General features: G+C 39.0%; 1 protein-coding gene across 4 annotated transcripts in view; it reads right to left on the bottom strand.

Moving 5' to 3' along the window:
- The window catches only part of tmem131l (transmembrane 131 like), a 55852-nt gene extending 36499 nt beyond the window's left edge, over nucleotides 1-19353 (bottom strand). For 2 of the 4 annotated variants that reach the window (XM_062026609.1, XM_062026608.1), the window contains exons 1-3: nucleotides 19070-19351; nucleotides 18402-18475; nucleotides 12031-12074 (exon numbers count right to left, since the gene is read on the bottom strand). In XM_062026609.1, coding sequence (XP_061882593.1) covers nucleotides 12031-12074; nucleotides 18402-18475; nucleotides 19070-19193 — 242 coding nt within the window. In that variant the 5' untranslated portion in view covers nucleotides 19194-19351. Of the gene's footprint in view, nucleotides 1-12030; nucleotides 12075-18401; nucleotides 18476-19069 lie in introns of all 4 variants that reach the window. The other 2 variants (XM_062026611.1, XM_062026610.1) reach the window with 2 other exon arrangements.
- Between the last annotated feature and the right edge of the window lie 3364 nt (nucleotides 19354-22717).

A 22717-nucleotide genomic window follows, 5' to 3' on the forward strand; every position in this document is an offset into this window, starting at 1 on the left:
TAGAGACCTCTCAATGCTTCATTTTTATTTACAAAGGTATTTATTCAAGACAGAAGTTTTGCCTCCCATTGGAAGCTCTATATTGAATAACTATTTGATCAGAACAATGCATATTGATCAACATATGAGCAAAAACATCACAGTGCCAATGCAAGAATTAGCTACAATAGCTCAATTCCCTCCGTTTTTTGAAAATTATTTCATACAAAGTCTAATTCATACCAGTTCTAAAAAGAACCCACTTTATAAAAAATATATATTTTGCTAAGAATAAAATGCAGTGTATGCAGTGACATTTTAAACTACTGGTTTTTGATCAAATAAAAGTAAAGCTTGTCAATAATTATCTCTGTCATATGAATTGATTGGTTTCTTTAAAAAGTGTGTGTGTGTGGGGGGTGGGGGGGGGGGGGGAATCAGAAACAATTGCAAAGCAAATTTTTGTGAAAAAATATATATTTTTAGGCGATATCGCCAAGCCTATATCGTAACCCCTTTGGTTATTGTTGGGGTTGGGTATCATGGCCAATTTCCTAAGTGGATTAAATTTGTATTCTTTAGTTTCTATATCGATTAATCACAATTCGATCTGCACCTAAATAATGAAAATGTCTCAACTCTGTTACAGAATACAAATGCACTTTGTCTTTGGACAGTTTACATTTGAACTATTAACAAGACCGTGTCAAGTCACAAAAGCAAATCATCAGAGCTTATTATTTTGAAATAAAAGAACTGAAAGTGAAAGTCTACTTGCATTACGGGTCTGTTTCTCTAGAATAGAATAGAATAGAAAGTACTTTATTGATCCCTGGGGGAAATTCAGCACCACAGTTCGCTCACAATAGACAAGAATAATAATAAATAATATAATATTTATAACATATTATATATATAATATATAAATAATATAAATATATTCTACATATACTCTACATTTAAGTGCAGTCAAGGAACATATGTATTATACAGTCTGATGGCTGTCGGTATGAAGGACCACCTGTGTCGTTCCGTGTTGCATTTTGGGAGTCTGAGCCTTCCACTGAACGTGCTCATTCTCTCTGCAAGGTCCGAGTGTAGTGGGTGGGAGGTGTTGTCCATATTGGCTAGGAGTTTTGCTAGACTTCTCCTCTCTGACACCACCGCCAGAGAGTCTAGCTCCACTCCCACCACGTTACTGGCTTTCTCTACCAACTTGTCCAGTCTGTTTGCGTCCCTCGCTCTCAGCCCGCTGCCCCAGCAGGCCACAGCGTACAAGAAGGCGCCCGCCACCACCGACTCGTAGAACATCTTCAACATCTTTGTGCAGACGTTGAAGGATCCTAGCCTCCTGAGGAAGTAGAGGCGGCTCTGTCCCTTCTTGTAGATTACCTCAGCGTGTTTTGACCCATTCAGCTTGTTGTCCATGTGTACACCGTAATAACAGTAAACATGGAAGCTATTTTTCTGAGGCCCCTATTTTTTTTTTGGCGCAGTCAGAGAGGATGTAACGCACAGCAATTTTATTGTGAAGGCCGATACCGAGCGCTTGTTTGTTTTTTTCAAGCACTTTACTACATACAGTGCTGTGTGTGCAGGGAGGTGAGGATAATGAATAAATGATACAAGGATTCTCCCGAGTTAGAGCAGCTCAGGTTAGCATAGTGTGATACTGCTGCTGATTCACACACAAGATTACTACGGGGCTGAATTAGGGCTGGGCGATATATCGAAAATACTCTATATATTGCAGGTTTGTCTCTGTGCGATATAGAAAATGACTATATCGTGATATTCGAGTATACGTTCTCACGAAATTGCTTTTAGCTGCGGGGCATTACACTCCAGGCGTTTCTCACTCTTTGTCTCTCCTTCTCACAGAGACATAAAACAAGCGCACCTTGTTACATACGTCACATACTGTCGCGCGTGCAACGTCACACGCTCTCGCGGAGCAGAGAGGTAGCGGCATGGGTAAAGTTAGCTGTGATGCTAGCGGAGCGGTGCGAGTGGTAATACGAGAGAAAGAAGGTGCGAATCTGGTAAATGAAGGAAGAATTAATTCCCAACAAAAACAGCTCGGGGTCCATCGTCTGGCGGTGGTTTGGCTTCAAGCGGGAAGATGTTGAACAGACAACCGTAGTATGTCAAGTATGCGGCAAAAGCGTTGCTACAAAAAGTAGCAGCACTACTAATTTGTAGCATCATTTGAAAAGTCACCCGCTAGAAAATGAATAGTGCTTGAAACTCTGCATGTCAACATCTCGGCCAGTGCCACACCAACAAAATGCCCAAGCAACCATTTCCACATAAACACCGCATGAAAAAAATAATCAAAATCAGGAGATAACGTCTGTAGGAACCTACCACATAGCAAAGGACATACACTATTTGATTCCCTATTATGCAGCTAATTTTTACTTGACAGTTATTGAAATATTTTGTGTAACATCATGCACAAAAGTGCACTTTATTTGTTTTAAACTATTGTAGTGGCATTCTGTACAAAAAGTGCACTTTAATTTAGTGTTGTTTTGATGTCATCTTAGTGACATCATGCACAAAAGTGCACTCATAGCTTGTTTTAAAATGTCTCTGACAATCTTGCACTTTCTGTTTTGAAATTACATGAATGTTTGTGCCACTGCTTAATAACTGTTTAATAAACACAATTTTGGTAAATTTACTTATTAGTGATTTCCCTCTCTGCATGAAAGTTTAAAATTAGCATATATTAATGCAGTATGAACAAGAATGTTTTAATGTAGACACAGATTAATCATACTGGTGTGATTATATGCATCAAGTGTTAATTTAAGGCAGGGGTGTCCAAACTTCTTCCACTGAGGGCCGCACACTGAAAAATTAAAGCATGTGGGGGCCATTTTGATATTATTATTTTCAAACCATAACAAAATATATGCATTTTTTATTTATTTTACCTTTAGGGGTCCCAGGGACCATAAAGGGTCTCAGTCATTAAAATGTTAAAAATAAGTCAGATTATTATTATTTGAACGCTTACAGTAAATCTCTATATCAACTTCAAGTTGATATAAAGTAATACAAATTAAAAAAAATGTTTTATGGCTTTTCTGTCAAAAACAACTTAGTTTTTTTATAGTAAAACTGAAATATGCAGTACTTAGTAATTAGAGCCCTAAAAGATCAATAATGCAGGACACCATTGATTTTAATTCTTTCATATTTTTGAGTAATCACAGTGAAAAGATAAATAAAAAATCACTAAATAAATTTGGGATCCAAAAAGTGCCCCACTCATAAAGTGATACATTTTTATTAGGTTTTTCTTTTACTTTCAACACTTAAGTTACGAGATCAACTTCAGATATATCTGTCGATTTTATGCTGGAACTATTATTTTGTTTGTTTTATGCGCTTTTGTCAAAGAAAACATTGATGTTTTTGTATGGCTACTACACAATATATGCAATATTTACCACATAAAACATTTTAAAGTGAAATATTTGAAGTAATTGGAGCCCTGAAAAGAATTCATTATAACATGGATTTTTTGTCTTTTTTTTTTTTTTTTGAGCAATGGCAAAAAAAGAAAAATGAATAAAGACAAAAGAAAAAAAAACAGCCTGCATGGCAGCTTTTGTGTCAACATTGCAACTTTCTCTCGTTAGATTTCACCTCATTCCACTTTTTTTAATGTTCTTTTTTATTTTTATAATAGTATTTCCAGAATGTGGCGGGCCGGTAAACAATTAGCTGCGGGCCGCACTTTGGACACCCCTTATTTAAGGCTAAGGCAAAATAGCGAGATATATATCATGTATTGTGACATGGCCTAAAAATATCGAGATAGTAATAGAAAGGCCATATCGCCCAGCCCTAGGCTGAATGGATGGAATCATATATAAAAAGATCCTGCGAATGACGGGGTGTTTTGCTGTTTTTTAAAGCTAATTCTGCAAAAACGCCAGTCCATGATCCTCTATATCAGTAGTCCCGAACCCCCTCTTATTTTGAAAGAATCCTCACTTCCGCCTATGCGTCACACTTTCGCAGTTGATTGAGCCTTCATCATTGTGCGCGGTTATGGTAAGCTAACAAAAGCAGTTTTAGGGAAAATAGGACAGGGATCCTACTAATTCTACATTAAAGTGAGTTTATTTTTGTGTGACAACATTCCAGTAATTGGTGCGATATGCATAAACTTAAAAAATACCAATAATAGTAATGCCACTGCTGCATACGTTGCATATGTCACTTATATGTATTTCACATTGTTTCTTGCATGTAGAAATAATTATACTCTATTAAATGTGTTCAAAATTTGAGTGTCTTGAACAGATTAAGATTTATATTATTTCTTATGGGAAAAATGTAATCTGTTTTTGTACGATATGGTCTTCGGATCTTTTGGAGCGCATAACTAACGAAAACAAATGTTCTACTGTAATGCACACTAGTGGTTTCTGGTGCTTAATGGGTCTAACACTGTTGTTTGTGGAGTATTTCTGCAAAATACATTGCTGTCAAACAGTTGTTTGTTGCTCCAAACAAGTGACTTACAAGAGTCTCACTGGAGAGCGATGAAATGTACATTGGAAAGGTTGTAAATGTGGCGACTTCCTTATCTGCCTGCTGGTGTAGCTCTGAGAGTGACGGCAGCCCCGCCAAGTAGCTGATAACCCGGGCACGGGAAGCCTTACACTACCAGGAGCTCTGGAGGTTCGCAAGATCAACAAGCATTGCAAAGCCTACTTGGCTTCTCACCTCCCGATGATATAAATAGAAGAGTTAGCACAATGTTAAGCAGGTTTGAAAGAAGTGAAAGTCAAACTGCTTAATCAAAATTGCTCGTTAAGGCCAGGATTATCCTTAGTCAGGAGGTGTATCACATTTCAAAGCTTTAAAATGTGTCTTTTCCTTTAAAGTAAAAACAGAAACTGATGCCAACAGCCTACTATAGTCCATGTTCACTGGGAAAGTACGCGCCATGAGGGGCGCACAAATTGCCAATCAGATGTCGACGCAAAATTTTGGAATGGCCTGCAGGACCATCAGCAATATGGTAGGAAAAATGATCGATACTCCGATGCATCATGGTTATAACGTGGGCAATTTATGAATCGATTGAAAAATGCCCAAACATCAATTATTCACGTATGATAAAGTAATCCAGACTAGAGTTCGACCGGTATGTTTCTTTCAGGGCTAATACAGATAATTAGTTGTCAAAGAGGCAGACAACTGATATTTGGAGCCAATATTCATTTGCAGTAAAAGGTTTTTAAACATGAATAGTCTATGTCAGTTAGAGATAGGAATCGAAAAACTGTTCTTGTTCAGGATCTTTTCCCAGTGTGTCAATTCCTCGGAATCGCGTGCCATTTTTTCAAGCAGTTGTCTTAACAGTTTTTCCGGGTGGGGGGTGACGTTTAGAGATGTCCGATAATATCGGACTGCTGATTTTATCGCCCGATAAATGCTTTAAAATGTAAATCGGAAATTATCAGTTTCAAAATTATCGGTATCGGTTCCAAAAAGTAAAATTGATGACTTTTTAATACGCCGCTGTGTACACGGACGTAGGGAGAAGGACAGAGCTCCAATAAACCGTAAAGGCACTTCCTTTGCGTGCCGGCCCAGTCTCATAATGTCTACGGCTTTTCACACACAAGTGAATGCAAAGCATACTTGGTCAACAGCCATACAGGTCACACTGAGGTTGCCCGTATAAACAACTTTAACACTGTTACAAATACGCACCACACTGTGAACCCACACCAAACAAGAATGATATAAACACATTTCGGGAGAACATCCGCACCGTAACACAACATAAACACAACAGAACAAATACCCAGAACCCCTTGCAGCACTAACTCTTCCGGGACGCTACAATATACACCCCCCGCTACCCTCTTGCCCCCACCTCAACCCCGCGCCCCCTAACCTCAACCTCCTCATGCTCTCTCAGGGAGAGCATGTCCCAAATTCCAAGCTGCTGTTTTGAGGCATGTTAAAAAAAATAATGCACTTTGTGACTTCAATAATAAATATGGCAGTGCTATGTTGGCATTTTTTTTCCATAACTTGAGTTAATTTATTTTGGAAAACCTTGTTACATTGTTTAATGCATCCAGCAGGGCATCACAACAAAATTAGACATAATAATGTGTTAATTCCACGACTGTATATATCAGTATCGGTTGATATTGAAATTGGTAATTAAGAGTTGGACAATATCGGGATATCGGCAAAAAAGCCATTATCGGACATCTCTAGTGACATTATTACGCAACATGCGTGGTGATGTCAGATCGCAAAATGGTGGCGACCAGTCGGAACAAACACTAAGATGTTACTAGAAAATATTGCAATAGCGCTACTTGTAAGAATTACAAGGCGACTAATTCATCAAGGGTGATATACGAGCAATATGCTGAAACATTTGAACAAACAGCTTGCAACAATTACAAATGAAAGCTGCGTTTTTTAACCGCTCCTATCTCATCCCAGCAGCAGTAATGCTAGCACGTCATCTGAATAAAACAGGTGCTTGTCAAGTAGGGACTTTTAATTTTTTCAAGTAGCAGGCTACTACAGTTCTCACACATCTAGTCTTCTATTTGTACATCTATGCTGCGCGCACTACTTTGAATAACCGGAAATGACGCAATTACTGCAAACGTCAATAGCCAAAGGAGGCATATTATTAATATCATTAATAACTACATGACTAGAATAATTAAATACAGAGCACAAAAATTCGGAAAATGGAAGAAATACAAGCTAACACTTATTCACTCTCGCTCTGGAGCTTAATGCATTATTTCACATCCAGAATTGCAGAGGACGAGCTGGTTAATGATGTCAAGGGGCACCAAGACAACCATTAGTAACGTAGTTTGCTGTATCTAATATCTTTTTAAGGGGTGGTAAACTTACAAAGTCAGAGGGGCATCAAATATTTATTTCCCCTACTGCAGGGTGTCAAACTCATTTTACCTCAGAGGCCACATGAAGGAAAACCTATTCCCAAGTGGGCCGGACTGGTAAAATCATGGAACGATAACTTAAAAATAGAGACAACTGGGTGTTCTTTGTTTAAAAATAGAACAAGCACATTCTGAAAATGTACAAATCATGTTTTTTTACACTTAAATGTTGCGGTTAATAGTATTATATCTTCATTTGGCGTTACTTATATTTTCAGTATAATTGAAGTGATAATGCTCATTATAGTAATAGGTGGAATCGAGTCTGGTGTTCATTTTTAATCCATCAGAAAATGAACATCAATATCATATTACTGGATGTCATTAATGTAATTTACTCATTTTCCTCAACTGATGAACTAACATGTGGTTTATTCTGTACACATGTAGCATCTTCTACAACTAAACGTTTGAGTTTGGACTCATTTCATTAATCACACATGAAGTTAAAAGGAGATATTATTATACATATTATTTCAGCATATATAGGTGCCCTCTAAAATGTGTTAAGTATGTCACGAAATGTACAGATTATTAAAAGCATTATTTGGGTGGAAATGTCACAGGTTAGATTACCAACAACATATTGGACAATCAAGGCATAAATATAACAATCCAAATTTTGTATACTATCACCAATAAGCAACGCAAGTACGCAGTGTCTAAGCACGGAAGGGTTTGACACACGACACATAGCTCCGCCCCCTCTGACGTCATGTGCACACCTGCGGCAGGGGATACAAAAATTTGCTATTGCGACATCTAGTGGACACATTTAGAATAGCAGTTTCTTTCAATCAAAAATTTCAGCTCATGTTAATAAATGGCAAACTCATTGTGCAGGTCGGACAAAACCTGTTTTCCGGCTTGATCCAGCCCGCGGGCCGTACGTTTGACACCCTTGGTCTACTGGATAGCACGGCACCTACGCTCTTGCTATGCACAATATTGGAATGTATGAGAAAATCCAGACGATGCCCCTTGGACATTGTGGTACTAAATACCACCACAACATTGTTGATATATTAATGAAAAGGGTGTATTTTCTTTGCAGGAGGGTTAGGGAAAAAAGCAGCTGGGAAAGACAGACCTCGCCTCCGTTTTCTTTCAAGGAGTTCTAAAATTAGCCTGGAATTCAGTTCTGTCCTTCTCTTACCCACGGCCCCCCAAACTCTCATCATTGCACCCTTCCTCCTCACTCAGCCAGCCACCAATATAAACAACATAGCATGAATACGGGGGAAAGACGTCTAAAGGCTTCTTCACAAAGGCCAATTACACCAAAACCACACGCCGGTGGTTTATTTGACAAGTCAGCCCTTTCCTCGCAGCAGATTCAATACATCCGTCGACAACAGCGCTTCAAACGGGGTTCAAATGACAAATGAGAACTTGTTTCTTTGCACGTTGGCATTCTTGAGTGGGGAACAGGTAGGCAGCATTGTTACCACAGAGACGTCTACCCTATAAATGACGCACTGCAGCGGTGCTGTCTGCGCTCCGGTCGACAATGACGTGACTCTGTGGAAAATGTTGACTGTAAATCAGATGGCGAGAAGATTTCATCAGCTTCTGTGGACCAATGTTTGAACTAACAGTGTCAGGTGGTTTAAAAACATCTGTTCCGTCACGCAGATGAGCGGTAGCCGGCTGTGGCAAATGTCTGACGATCGCAAACAGGCGACAGTACTTGTGGTTGACACTAAAGCAAGGCAGCAGTGTGTCGCGATACATTTATAAAGTGACATTTTTGCAATTTTCACTTTTTTTTTTCTCTTCAAGATTTGGCTTTACTGGTGAAATATGCACTGCAAAAACTGAAATCTAAGTAAGATTAAATATCTCACATAAGGGTGATATTTGCTTATTTTCTGTCTGATAAGATAATTCTTCTCCCTAAGCAGATTTTATGTTAGAGTATTTTACTTGTTTTAAGGGTTTTGGTCCTAAATGATCTCAGTAAGATATTACAGCTTGTTGCTGAGATTGTATGACCTATATTGAGTAAAACATGCTTGAAACTAGAATATCAACTGTTGCAAAGCTGTGTCATCAACACTCACAAGTATAAAACTACTTTTTTAAAGTAATAATTTCTTATTACAAGCATGGGAAAAAAATCATGACTTTGACACAATTGTGTCTCATAATTAAAACGAATGACAGCCAAATGGACTTTGCTGTTTTATTTTCAATGAAACAATAGAAAATACGTACTCATATAGTAGTTCAGTTGGCACAGTACAGTAAAGGGACAGTTAATATTTAAACATGTGACATTTCAAACTATTTTGAACAGAAATAGTTCATGCACATTCAGATGAATTCTTCAAAATTACAATTAAAAATTTTTGGGCCGGGGTTCGGGCTGTATATATGGACTAAAAGAGCACGCACTTGGCGCGATGATGTCATGTATCGATGGAAAAATAAATTTTTAGACCATATGATTTGCCTGAGCGGCTCGTAGACCCAGAGAGTAACAAGCGGTTGCCTTGTTGCCTTTCCATTAAGAACAATAAATTAGTTTTCAGTATAAGTTTGCTGGTTTCAAGAAATTGAATGCCTAGTGCATATCATTATGTCAAAATAATGGCACTAGGAATTACTTAATTTAAGAATATTTTTCAACATATTGAGCAAAAAGGTCTCTTTTTTTTCTACCAGGAAAAGTGCACTTGTTATTAGTGAGAATATACTTATCTTAAGGTATTTTTGGGTTCATTGAAGTTAGCTAATTTTACTTGTTTTGGAAAGTCTTGACAAGCCAAATTTTCTTGTTCTATTGGCAGATAATTTTGCTTAGTTCAAATAAAATACCCTTCATTTTTGTATTTTTTTTTCTTGTTTTTGAACACTGACTTTTTGCAGTGCACTGTCTTCACCTAGCAATCATGTTCTACATAACACTAAGTTACTGTATTTGTTTTAAAATTTGAGGTTTGAGCGACATACCTATGTAGTAGCTACTTTAAACAGTCCTAGTAGTACAAAGTTAGCATTCAATATTCATTTCACCAGAATTTGGTGACTGTCTGCCTTTGTGTAGAAACACATTTGCTGTTTTATGTCAATATTCCGTTAAAATCTCATTTGTTAGATGTTTGTACAAGTTTAAACTAATAGCCATCTCAATGGGTTTGACCATTCTATGTTAGCATTAAGCTCTCAGCATAAGTGCCAACTTTATGTTTGCATTGCTTTTTTTTAGTTCATATCAAGCTGCATTGTAAATTAACATGATTCTTACATGCTTGTGCACGTTATGTGTGTATTAATGAACTGTCGTTTGTGTGCTTAGTTTTACAGTAGCTTCATTGTGGAAACTATCAATAAACAACCTCAAGTAGGAAGTTTTTTTTATCTCTTAATTTCAACTATCTGGCAAAACTAAAGTGAAAAATTCAGATAAGGCAAAAATAAAATCGGTACATAAACAAGGGATGTACAAAGTGTGGCCCGTGTAGAAATTAAACAAACCGCTAAAACAGAAAATTACAGTGTAATGTAAGAAGAAAAATATACAGTATAATGATACTATTAATAAAGACTTGATATGTACATTGGAACCTTGATCTACAAACCCGTTTTTGCGAACTTTTCGATTTACAAACTTTTATCGAGCCAAATGTGCCTGTGTTGAACCTTGTCTTGGTGTACGAACATTTCATTCAATTATATTGTGCGCCACTGGAAGCCTTGGGGAGCAGCAATTTTAGGGACGTCACTTCCTGTGCAACCATTTTGGGGAGGCGGAGCCCCCTAGGTCACATCCTGTTTACGCAGTCCGTTACTCAATCGCCACTTCTCAGCACTTCAGCGTGTTTCTTTTCTCGCCATTCACCAAGTTTTGTCTAATTTGCTTCCACAATATGAGTCCAAAAAAAGTAAAATAAAAAACAACCAGGAAAGGAAGAGGAGTAAAGACCCTTCTACCTGCACTCTCCACTCTCTGCATTTCCCCTCTTCTCCACCTCCTGTCTCTGCCTTTGTCTGCTCTTGTCAATTATATGCCACAAACATTTGCCAACACCAAGGTAACTTTTTTTATCGTAACAACATGGTTTTTAATGGGACTGTGTGTGTGCGCATGTGGACCGTTCAGCTTGCCGTTGTTTTGATAATAAAAAGATTATTGATCCATTACTCCCTTGTAATGTTTGTTTGATATAAATATGAAGTGTATATATATATATATATATATATATATATATATATATATATATATATATATATATATATATATATATATATATATATATATATATATATATATATATTAAGGCTGCAACAACTAATCGATTAAAAAAATAGTTGGCGATTAATTTAGTCATCGATTCGTTGGATCTATACTATGCGCATGCGCAGAGGCTACTTTTTTTTTTTTTTAATAAACCTTTATTTATAAACTGCAACATTTACAAACAGCTGAGAAACAATAATCAAAATAAGTATGGTGCCAGTATGCTGTTTTTTTTTCTATAAAATACTGGAAAGGATAGAAATGTAGTTTGTCTCTTTTATCCAATTATTAATCGATTAATCGAAGTAACAAACGACAGATTAATCGATTATCAAATTAGTTGTTAGTTGCGGCCTTAATATATATATACACAAACATATATACACACATATGTACACACATATGCAAATACACACATATATATATATGTATATTTATATATATGTATATATGTGTGTATATATATATATACACACACACATATATATACATATATATATATATATATATATACATACATACATACATACACACATACATATACATATACAGTACATACATATATACACACACACATTACAGAGTCTTCAAAGTGTGATTTTTGTTTTACTAAAATATGGACTTTTTTCGAGGCTAGAACCAACTTATTCCTGTTTCTATAAATTCTTAGACATCGTACATCGAGGTTCCACTATATAGCATTTTGTAGCCTTAAGGAAACAAAAACATTACTCTTAGCCAATTATGCAAATTATATCAAAATGTCATCTTGATACTGGCCCTTAATAATTTGGAGGAAATGCTGGTCAGGGTAAATAAAAACAAACATACCTGTCTTCCAGTGGAAGACCGTCTTTTCTAGGCCCCTTGTCCACCTGAAAAAGAAGAACTTAGTTAAGTTGCAAATCTGATCGAGCAATGACAAGCAAATGGACATACAGCAATACTTCGGGATACGAGGCTAATTGTTCTACTTTGGTTACGGGCAAAAATTTCAGGTTACGAACCTCCACTAGTTGGCGTAGCACATATCCCAATGAACCCCGTAACGTCCGTCTGAAACATCTGGTATCTTACTCACTGGCATTAGCTTATAACTAGAGATGGACATAACTTTGTTTTTTTTCAAGCATGGAAAGGAAGGGAGTGAGTGGGAAGGACAGTGCTGAGAAGATATTTATTGAATTTAAGAAATAAAGTCAAAAAAAGCAGTTGGAGCGTAGCACTGCTAGTCTGCACCATACTGAAGCAGAATGAGTTGACAACGCCAGCTAAAGACGTTAAACTAATATCACGGCAGACATTTAGCCATGAAAATAATGGGAAGAACCTGTAAGGAAATACCGTAGAAGTAAAAGCTGCACATTGTTATTACATTACTTCATAAAATGACTTGTTTGTATTATTAATTGTAGTGTATTGTTTTTACACAATATTTGTTATTTGAATGTTTGCTTTTCCTTTTAAAAAGGACAGAGTGGGGAGAAGCACAGTGAATTTCATCCAACCCCTTCTGCTTGTCTCAATTTTGCTTCCTAACACAATTAGGTATAACAATCGATTATTGAATTCTGCCAAATGTGGGAATTGTCTGAGGCAAAATGGAGTGCTCTAATTAGCAGAAGCGTTGCCAGTCAAGTTCAGCCTCAAAAAGATTGCAGTCAAAAGAAGGGCAACACAATAAATAAATTATGGGGGTTTTTTGGACACCCAGTCAATGTGATCTGAGCTTGACTTTGTCTTGTCTCAGCTAAACTTCACACAGTGTTGTAAAGACCAAGCTTTTATAAGTGTGAGAATGTGTGTTGGCATCTAATTAAAATGTTAAAAAAAATATACGATGCAATACGTGTTCATTTTTCTTAAAATGGAATTAGGAACGTGAGGGTGCATGAAAGGTCTACGAGGTTTGCAAAATGGCCGTCAATTTCAACACAAGGCTGCAAACACGTTGGCTATTGTAACCTTAGATACTGTAGGACTGTTGCAATCTTCCTGATTAGATTCTATATTTTAGGAAGAATATCAGACTGTGCTTTGTACTTAACATAAGGAAATATGGAAGCCTAAACAGAATCATTCACAATCCCTACGTAAGACAAGAACGCAGGTCTTTTTTTATGCATTTTGAGTCGTAAAATACGGCAAGTATAAATAAGGTGGCTTACAATGCAGCTAATGAGAGTACTCTATTGCGCTCATAAAGCTCTCTAGAAAAACATCCAAAAACTCCCAACAATACTCAATTTACATCTCACGGCCTGAATATGAACTAAGTAATGCTGATAATGTTATAATAGGCTCTAAAAATGCAGACTAACAACTTTAAGCCACGCCATGATCACAGAGAGCTAATTTAGCTTATGCTGCTATATTGAATTATTTAGCCGGTGAGCTGCTGCATCGCCTATAAATTGGTGAAACTGAATTCTAGATTATAAATCATGCCTCTCAACTGGATAGTACAGGGGTGTGGCAATAAACCGAGAAGTTGGTCAACTTTGACATTTAACTTAATCACAGAGATGGTGAGAAAAACAAGAAAAAAAGCTTGTTTGCAGCACCTTTTTTATTCTACATGCATGAGGATAATTGTGATTAATTCTTCATCCAAATGATAAGATATAAGAATCCCATCAGTCTGCATCCTAGTGAAGGCAGAAATTGTACAGTAAGTGATTGTTTTATTATGTTTGTACTTTGCATATTGTGTTGAGCACTTAACAATACTAAATGATGCTTTACACTAGGGCTGGGCGATATATCGAATATACTCGATATATCGCGGGTTTGTCTCTGTGCTATATAGAAAATGACTATATCGTGATATTCGAGTATACGTTCTCAGGCAGTTGCTTTTAGCTGCGGGCATTACACTCTTTCTTGTCTCTCCTTCTCAGAGACGTAAAACAAGCGCACCTTCTTACATAAGTCACATACGTATACGCCCTCGCGGAGCAGAGAGGTAGCGGCATGGGTAACGTTAGCTGTAGCGCGAGTGGTAATACGAGAGAATCTGGTAACAAATGAAGGAAGAATTAATTCACAAGAAAATCAGCAGGGGGTCCATCGTCTGGCGGTGGTTTGGCTTCAAGTGGGAATATGTTGAACAGACAACCGTAATTTGTCAAGTGTGGGGCAAACGCGTTGCTACAAAAAGTAGCATTACTGCTAATATGTAGCATCATTTGAAAAGTCACCCGCTAGAGAATGAAGACTGCTTGAAACTCCGCATGTCAACATCTCCGTTCGGTGCCACCAACAAAATGCCGAGGCAACCATTTCCACATCAACACCATATGGAAAAAATAGTCAACAACAGAAGGAGATAACGTCCGCAGGAACCTACCACATAGCGAAGGACATACACTATTTGATTTATTATTATGCAGCTTATTTTTATTTGACAGTTATTTAAATATATTGTGTGACATCATGCACAAAAGTGCACATGTAGTGGCATTCTGTACAAAAAGTGCACTTTAATTTAGTGTTGTTTTGATATGTCATCTTAGTGACATCATGCACAAAAGTGCACTAATAGCTTGTTTTAAAATGTGTCTGACATTTTCTGTTTTGAAATGACATGAATGTTTGTGCCACTGCTTAATAACTGTTTAATAAATACAGTTTTGGTCAATTGACTTAGTTGTGATTTCTCTCTCTGCATGAAAGTTTAAAATGAGCATATATTAATGCAGTATGAACAAGAATGTTTTAATGTAGACACATAGAATCATCATACTGCTGTGATTATATGCATCAAGTGTTCATTCAAGGCTAAGGCAAAATATCGAGATATATATCGTGTATCGTGACATGGCCTAAAAATATTGAGATATTTAAAAAAGGCCATATCGCCCAGCCCTACTTTACACGGAAGCTGGATCTGTTTAGCACAAAGCCTCTGAAATGTGTCGCTCATCCTTCTAATATTCAGGCTCAAAAATATAAGGTTCTGGATCACCATTTGTCCCTAAATAAATGTTGTTGGCTCTCATGAAGCCTTCATGATTAGTAGTGGTGGTGTTGAAGGGATAAGCAAACGTTGTGATGCGTCTGTGAAAATCAAAACGCCGCCGTATGTTTAAAATGAGCAAAATATGTAAACATTACATGTTATTACAAATGTGCCTGTTACTACTGTACATTGCATATATACTTACAGCAGGTATATAAAACGTTGATGGAGGTTTTTGGATGTTTAGAGCGCTTTATAGACAGAATAGAACGACTTGTTAGCTGACTTTTTCTAGCATCTATTTACAAGTTAGAATGCACAAAAAACATGAGCTCTTTTCTTACAAACAGATTGTAAAAGATAGGCAAAATTCCACCCAAAAAGTGCACTTCCCCTTTGAAAAGTGATAGTGCTAGGAGGCACTAACAGCTGATTGGGCACGACGACGACAACGTGCTGAAGAGGCACTAAAAGAGGCAGGTATTTGCAATTGAATCCCAAGTTTGCTTGCAGTGAATTTGGCTTTAAACTTAAGTCAATGGCTTGTATACAAAATGCGTCAAGTGCTGGGACTGTGACCCAAAAAATCAGAAAAAAAATTCGGAAAATTAAGTAGAGTGAAACCTCAAACGTCCGTCACAGCGACACACATGCCTCCTTCTAAAGCAGGCCTGGGCAATTATTTTGACTCGGGGGCCACATTTAGAGAAAAAAAATGTGTCTGGGGGCCGGTATATCTACTTTTAGGAACACTAATACAAAACCTCACAATAACGTCTGATTGAATGCTAAAAACGTTATGACAGACCGCCTTAAAAACGTAATGGAATTTTACATTTTTCTATGAAGGATAAAACACTGAATATTGACAAATTGTGAACGCCACACCCCCTTTCGATCGACACATTTTTCAATCAAGTGAAAACGCAACAAAAACGCAACAATCAGTAAAATATGAACGTGAAGGGTAAAACAAAACCCACCTACAATCTGATACATCACTAATCTTTAGAACTTTGTTGTGAAAGTTTCCCTCCGCGTCTGTGGAAACGCTTCCCGCCCACACTGTTTGGTGCCTCGTCTGAGCTGCTGTGATTACCATAGTAACTAATTAGATGACCATCGTAACTAATTAGATTACCATAGTAACTGGTGTATCATCCAAAAGCGCAGATTCCAACCATTGAAATACTTTGTATAGTTCAAAACTTACGGTCGCTAGAAAACATGACTGCACGTCATAATGGCAGCTACACTTTCCATCTTAAAGATCTAAAAAAATTATTTGGGAATGTCCGGCGGGCCAGATTGAAAAGCTTAACGGGCCGCATGTGGCCCCCGGGCCTTAATTTGCCCACGTCTGTTCTAAAGTCAACATTTACAAGCGTCACTCAATAAACCGAGTGTGCCAATTTGCGCAGAAGTACACATTTTCAGCCTTAAAAATCCAAAGTTCTGCATCGACGCAAAAGACCTGGGGCCGTATTTATCAAGCTTCTTAGAATTACTCCTAAGAAGTCTGCTAAGAGTTGACTTATGAGTAAAGAAATTCTTCGCTGAAAGCTGCACTTAAAAGTTAGTTATCAAGCGTCTTACTCACACTTTCAGCGAAGTGTAGGACTGAATCTTAAGTGTCACACTCAGAGCTGAAATACGACATTACTATGTGCCGTAAACAGAATTTTAGGTGACGTAATTTCTGTGTCCATAGAAATGACCAATCACGGAAGGGAATCCCTTGTCTAAGAATAAAGAAATATCTTAGAAATATTTAAGTGGACAATGGGAGTGTATGTTTTGACAATAAACTACAAAATAATACAAAACAAACAAAACAATATTGGCAATGAATCAAAAATAAATGTTTCCTTTTCTTTCCGATTCATTACTTAGGCAACTAATTTGAAACTGGTGTGGGTGGCTCTATATATACTAGTCCACTGCAGCAGGCAGAAATCAACATGGAATCGAAAAGAAAACCAAACTGGTGAGAGGAGGAGACACTGTTGCATTTTCCCAGTGGCGAGATATCGAAGCATTGTGATGACCTTTAGTTCTGCTGTGAAAGCTCTGCTGCGTGATGTTGCTGATGAGATGACGCCCCTTATTAAATCTGTGACAAAAATAATACCCGCTCTGTCTAAACGATACCGTTTGATCAGCTGCTCGTCATCAAACAAAGCCAGGACATCCTTCCGCTCCCTGAACGTTCGCGCACGTCTCTCTTGCCTCAGTGCCATCCCCCGCTGGCAACTCCTAACCACTTAGGACACCTCTGAAGGTCTCTTAAATATCATGGAGAGTAGGAGTGATTCTTAGACTTAAGAAAGTTGATAAATAGCTTTTATTCTTAAGTTTGAGAACAGGACTAAATTTCGCAAATTCTCAGGACTTAAGTGTAAAATGGCACTCTAAGACGCTTGATAAATACGGCCCCTGGAGTTGAGGCCACACCTCCCCTTACAGGTAACATGACAGTCAGCTGGTGACAGCACCTGCCGGAGTTGTTGACACTATCTGCTGCTGCACTCTCTCTTTCCTGATCACACCCACGCGTATATAGTCGCAATTTTCAGTTCTTACACTACAAACAAAAATGCATGAAACAATGGCGAAGAAATTAGCTGAAGGGAGGGAGCACATGCAAAACTTTATACATATATTTATATATACTGTATATAGAATGGCGGTAGCAATTAAATATGAATGTATTTTCATGTTTTGTGCAAATGAAAGATATGCATTATGGCTGATCTGCAGTGTGTTCTTGCACAATTAGGTACTAGCAGTGCATGTACAGTTCCTATGCACCCTAGTCAATGAACACATTAGCCACAAATGTTAGAACATATAATTGCAAACTACTACCATGCACACAGTGTAATGCAGCATTGCAACGTTGCGAGCTGGCCATGTGCCCACCACAATGGGCCCCTGCTAGTGTGCACAATGGAAAGTGTGGAGCGGCCGCATGGTAATCTGCGGTCTCCAGCACTCGCAGCACCGCTCCAGTCATCTCGACAACTTTGCAAAAGCATCATTTTGTACACGCAGTGTGAAAATCCGCGAAATTGTCAATCGAGTCCGGAGACAAAGAGTGGAGGGAAAACGAGCGGACGTGCCAAGTGAAGCCAAACAATGGGTGCGCGCATGCAACACATGTGCTCTTCATTGAGGCTTCGTTGCATTAAAAAAAAAAGGTTAATAAAAATAAAAAAGGAAACATTTTTGTTGTATTTACCTGAAGTGAGACTAACGTGTCTGCCTCCTCCGGCTGCCAGACTTCAACCACGCTGGTGGACATTTGACTCAGAGCTATGAATGACACAACACATAGTAAATACATTGCTTGAAAACGTACATTAATTTATTTAGCAGTCCTAAAATGTGTCTAAAATGAATTATCGGCCAAAGTGTAATCGCATGAGGGCGAAAGTAACAAAGAAGCACAACACGCTTTTCGTGTCGCTTTGACAAAGGCAGCTCGTTCGCTAGCTTGCACGGCTAGCAGGAAGGAGCTAGCTCGGCGGCTAACTAACTTGTTTACGAAACACCGCTTTCATTCTAGCCGTTAAATGGCGTATAAATGACCCTGGTGTTTAAATACAGCCACAGTGCGGGTCAAAAAACGTGACTAAAAGAGCACTAGGACGCGGTGTTTTGGCTCGATAGCCGACATTAGCATGTTTGCATAAAAAATGCCCTTTAAAAAAAGCCTAAGCAATACAAGGCTAGTTTGCAGACGAATCCAAACACACAAAGACGTGTTTTGCGTGTGCAAAAATTTGTTTTTTCCCCTGCAATTAAATAAAGCATTTAATTGCGAGGGTGTGCTGTCAAATCCAACCTAACTTGACAATAGTTGAGCGTTCCAATGCTGACTTTTTTTTTTTAACAAGAAGACCGAACCTTGTCTCTGGGCTCCTCCGTGCTGGACGCAAGGCAGCAACAACTGCAGTATTCCTAATAGCACGTTGATCCACGTCTTCCTGTGACAGTAGCTGCCTTGGTGGAAGTCCTGCGGCCCCGCCATGCTCGTGTCTCGCCTTGTGTTTCGCCACCGCCGCAGCCTCGGTGCTTCTTTCTCTCGGCAGGCGGCCACAGCAGCAACAGCGGCGGCTTGGAGGAGGAGGAGGAGGAGGAGGAGTAGGAAAGAAGCCACCGCCCCCTCCCTCTTGGTGTTGTCATCTCCTCAGTAAGGAAAGTGGCTATTGGCTGCACGACATCATCGCCTCGGATTTCGGATCAGCATGGCTCAGGTGGTGGCGCTATATAAGTAAAAATTAGAGATGTCTGATAATGGCTTTTTTTTTGTGCCAATATCCGATATTCCCCAACTCTTAATTACCGATACCGATATATACAGTCGTGGAATTAACACGTTATTATGCCTAATTTTGTTGTGATACCCCGCTGGATGCATTAAACCAGTGGTTCTTAACCTTGTTGGAGGTACCGAACCCCACCAGTTTTATATGCGCATTCACCGAACCCTTCTTTAGTGAAAAATAAAATGTTTTTTTTTCAAATTCAAGACAAAGTTATATGTTTTTGGTAACACTTTAGTATGGGCAGGGGCGGATTAAGAAATTTTGGCCCCCTGGGCCTGACATGGTCTTGGCCCCTCAACCCCCCGCGCGTGTGGGCGCACACACACGCACGCACTATGCAAGAAATACTGTATGCTGTGAACAGACATGCACACTGTACTGTACAGAAGAGTGCACATACTGCACACACACTATTAGGTATACCACACAGACACTGACAAGCACAGGTTTCACACAGACACAGGGGGAGGGGATAAATGGCCTAAAAATAAACATTTTTGAAAATGATTACGCCCACTTCAGTGATGGTGCATTGGGTCATTTGAGAGATATTATGTATTGGAAGTTGGTAGCTATCATGAAATAAACCCCCCAACCCACCCAAAAAACTAAATCGGACATGATTTTTGCCCCCTTTTCCTCCCTTCTATCATTAAAAATAAAATAATATCTTAGGAAAACACATTGGCATAACGGCAGCTGTGCAGCAAATTGAGGCTCAAAGTCTGTATCTATTTGTGGTTAAGCTTGAGGAGAAGGAGAAAGGTAAAATGATAACATGCATCGGAGAGCACCACAAAGAAAGGTGTAGGCCAGTTCATGGTACAAGGGCTGCATGCAGGTCAAGATAGCCCATTTCCAAGAATGCTATAGTGGCTGGACAGGCACTGGACATGTCCTGAACTCAGTGTCAGACGTGGCTGCCGAATACTTGGATGAAGTGAAGCAGCTGACAGATCTCATGCTGCCCCATCTGAAGACTGTCCTGGCCAGGCAGAGGATGGATGAGGAGACCTTCCCAATGGACCCTGTCAGTGAACAGGCTAGTAACATTGATGGCACCCCTGTGCACAACATTGGGATGGATAGACAATGTGGCAAGGTGGACTACAAACTGAAGAAGTTGGGCACACTGAACGCAGTCAATAGGTCAATAATTTTACAGAAGAGCCAGGAGCTTCAGAGGTTTCAAGGCAGCAGCACAAGCAAAAAGGGAGGTTGAACTCAACTGGAGTAAATTCATGAAGGCAAAATTCGAGAGTAGGGCAGATGAGAAACAAGAGATGGCTCAAAGAAAGGAGAGTAAGAGACTAGACATGCTGGACACACTGAAATCTTTTGATGGCCCCTTCACGATAGTGGGGAAGTTGAAAAGTTCCTTGTGGATGAAAGTCTGCACAAGAATGCAAAGCTGCAGAGAATGAAGCTTGAGGTTCAGTTTGCCAGAGAAAGCACCAAGCTTCTGCCTAAAGTCAATCCTATCTTCACAATCCAGGTGACACTTCCCAGAAATGGCAAAAGTGCAATTCTCCAAGTCATAATGGATACTTAGAATTTTATGGTGGTGGTAAGTATTCATGAAAACAGGTAGCCTAACATTAGTGAATGGGTGAATTCTGGAAATAACCTAAAAATCTTACACAGTGCACCTTTAAGCAAGGGGTTTCTTTCGTGCTTTCAATTTTGCAAAATCATCCACCACATCATTGAAGTCCAACTCTCTTGTCAGCTCACTCTCAATTGCCATTAGAGATAACGCATTTAATCTTTTCTGAGTCATTCTTGTGCGCAGCTCATTTTTTACTCTTGACAAAAGAGAGAATGAGCGTTCTCCCTCACAGTTACTGACCGGTAGAGTGAGAAAAATCTGTAGCGCAATGTATGTATTAGGAAACGTAGGCTGTAGTCCAAAATGTATTATTGTTTTGAGCAGTCCTGAAGGGGTCCTCTCCTCATCAGTGTTGTTGAGCTGTATAAAAGATTTGAACTGTATAAGCTCCTGTCCAAGACTTTCATTGAGGTCAGATGGGTATGATTCAGTGAGAATCTTGGCCTTGTGAAGGACTGAAGCATTGGACTCTGTATCCAAAGAGAAAAGGACACTGAACAAATTGTTCAGATGTTTGTAGGCCTCCAGACGGTGATTAAGGCTTGAACTCAGTTGATCAATAGAGGCAATAAATGTCTCTATTTGAAACAGTTGCCTTCCCTCAAGCACAACATCTGGGGATGCTGATTCATCAGCAAACTTTTTAAGTTTCCTCGTCCGTTCAGCCCTGTAAGATGGGGTGCCACCCAACATGTTTAAGGCTTTCTGCTCAAAATGATCAAATAGATCTCTTTGGGAGAGAACAAAGGTGCGCAGAGATTCCAGCAATCTAACTGCTGTACCAAGGTCCATGTCTGCTTTTTGAAGTTGCAGACTTGTGGCCTGAAATCTGGACAGAACAGTGTCCCAAAAGCCTGCCATGAAGGCCATCTCAAGTGAATCCAGCTTCCGCACTAGACTGTCAGCTTCAGTTCGTGTGTCTCGTTTCTCTGTGTCATCAGTGGAAATAACCTGTAGTGCTGCTTTTATTTTACTGTAGTTCTGCCACAGTGCTTTGGTAGATTCTGCACGGCAACTCCAACGCGTGTTGGATAAAGCTTTAAGTGTGAGATCTATGTTGGAATTGCCAAATACCCTGTCCCATCGGTGTGTGGATGCAGTTGTGAAGTTGTAAATAGACTGAATCAAGTCAAAATACTTAGAGACTTCATTTCCACATCTGTCAATGCTGTTGACTCCCACCAAATTCAAAGAGTGAGCTGCACATGGAATATAGTGTATTAATGGGTTGCTTTTCTTTAAGTGAGCCTGCAACCCATTATACCTCCCTGACATGTTGCTGGCATTATCATAAGCCTGCCCCCTGCAATTTGACAGCTCTAACCCTAGATTTTCCAACACAGACATGACACAGTTAGCCAAACTTTCACCTGTATGGCTAGAACCCTTTTTTTTAAAAAGGGTCCTTAGTTCCCCGGTAGAGGGGAACATAGGACCCGGGTAACATAGGGACGGGGAACATAGGGATGACCCGCTGCAGGCAGCTTGCTAGCTATGATGGCAGCAACGATGTCTGCCAGACAGGAGAGAGTGGTCAGTGACGATCGAATCGAGAAAATGACAAAATGGGTCAAAGACCAAAAAGTTATTAACTGACAGCAGTGACAAATGTCAGAC

This window comes from Entelurus aequoreus, linkage group LG18 (assembly GCF_033978785.1).
Source record: "Entelurus aequoreus isolate RoL-2023_Sb linkage group LG18, RoL_Eaeq_v1.1, whole genome shotgun sequence".
NCBI classification, from domain to species: domain Eukaryota; kingdom Metazoa; phylum Chordata; class Actinopteri; order Syngnathiformes; family Syngnathidae; genus Entelurus; species Entelurus aequoreus.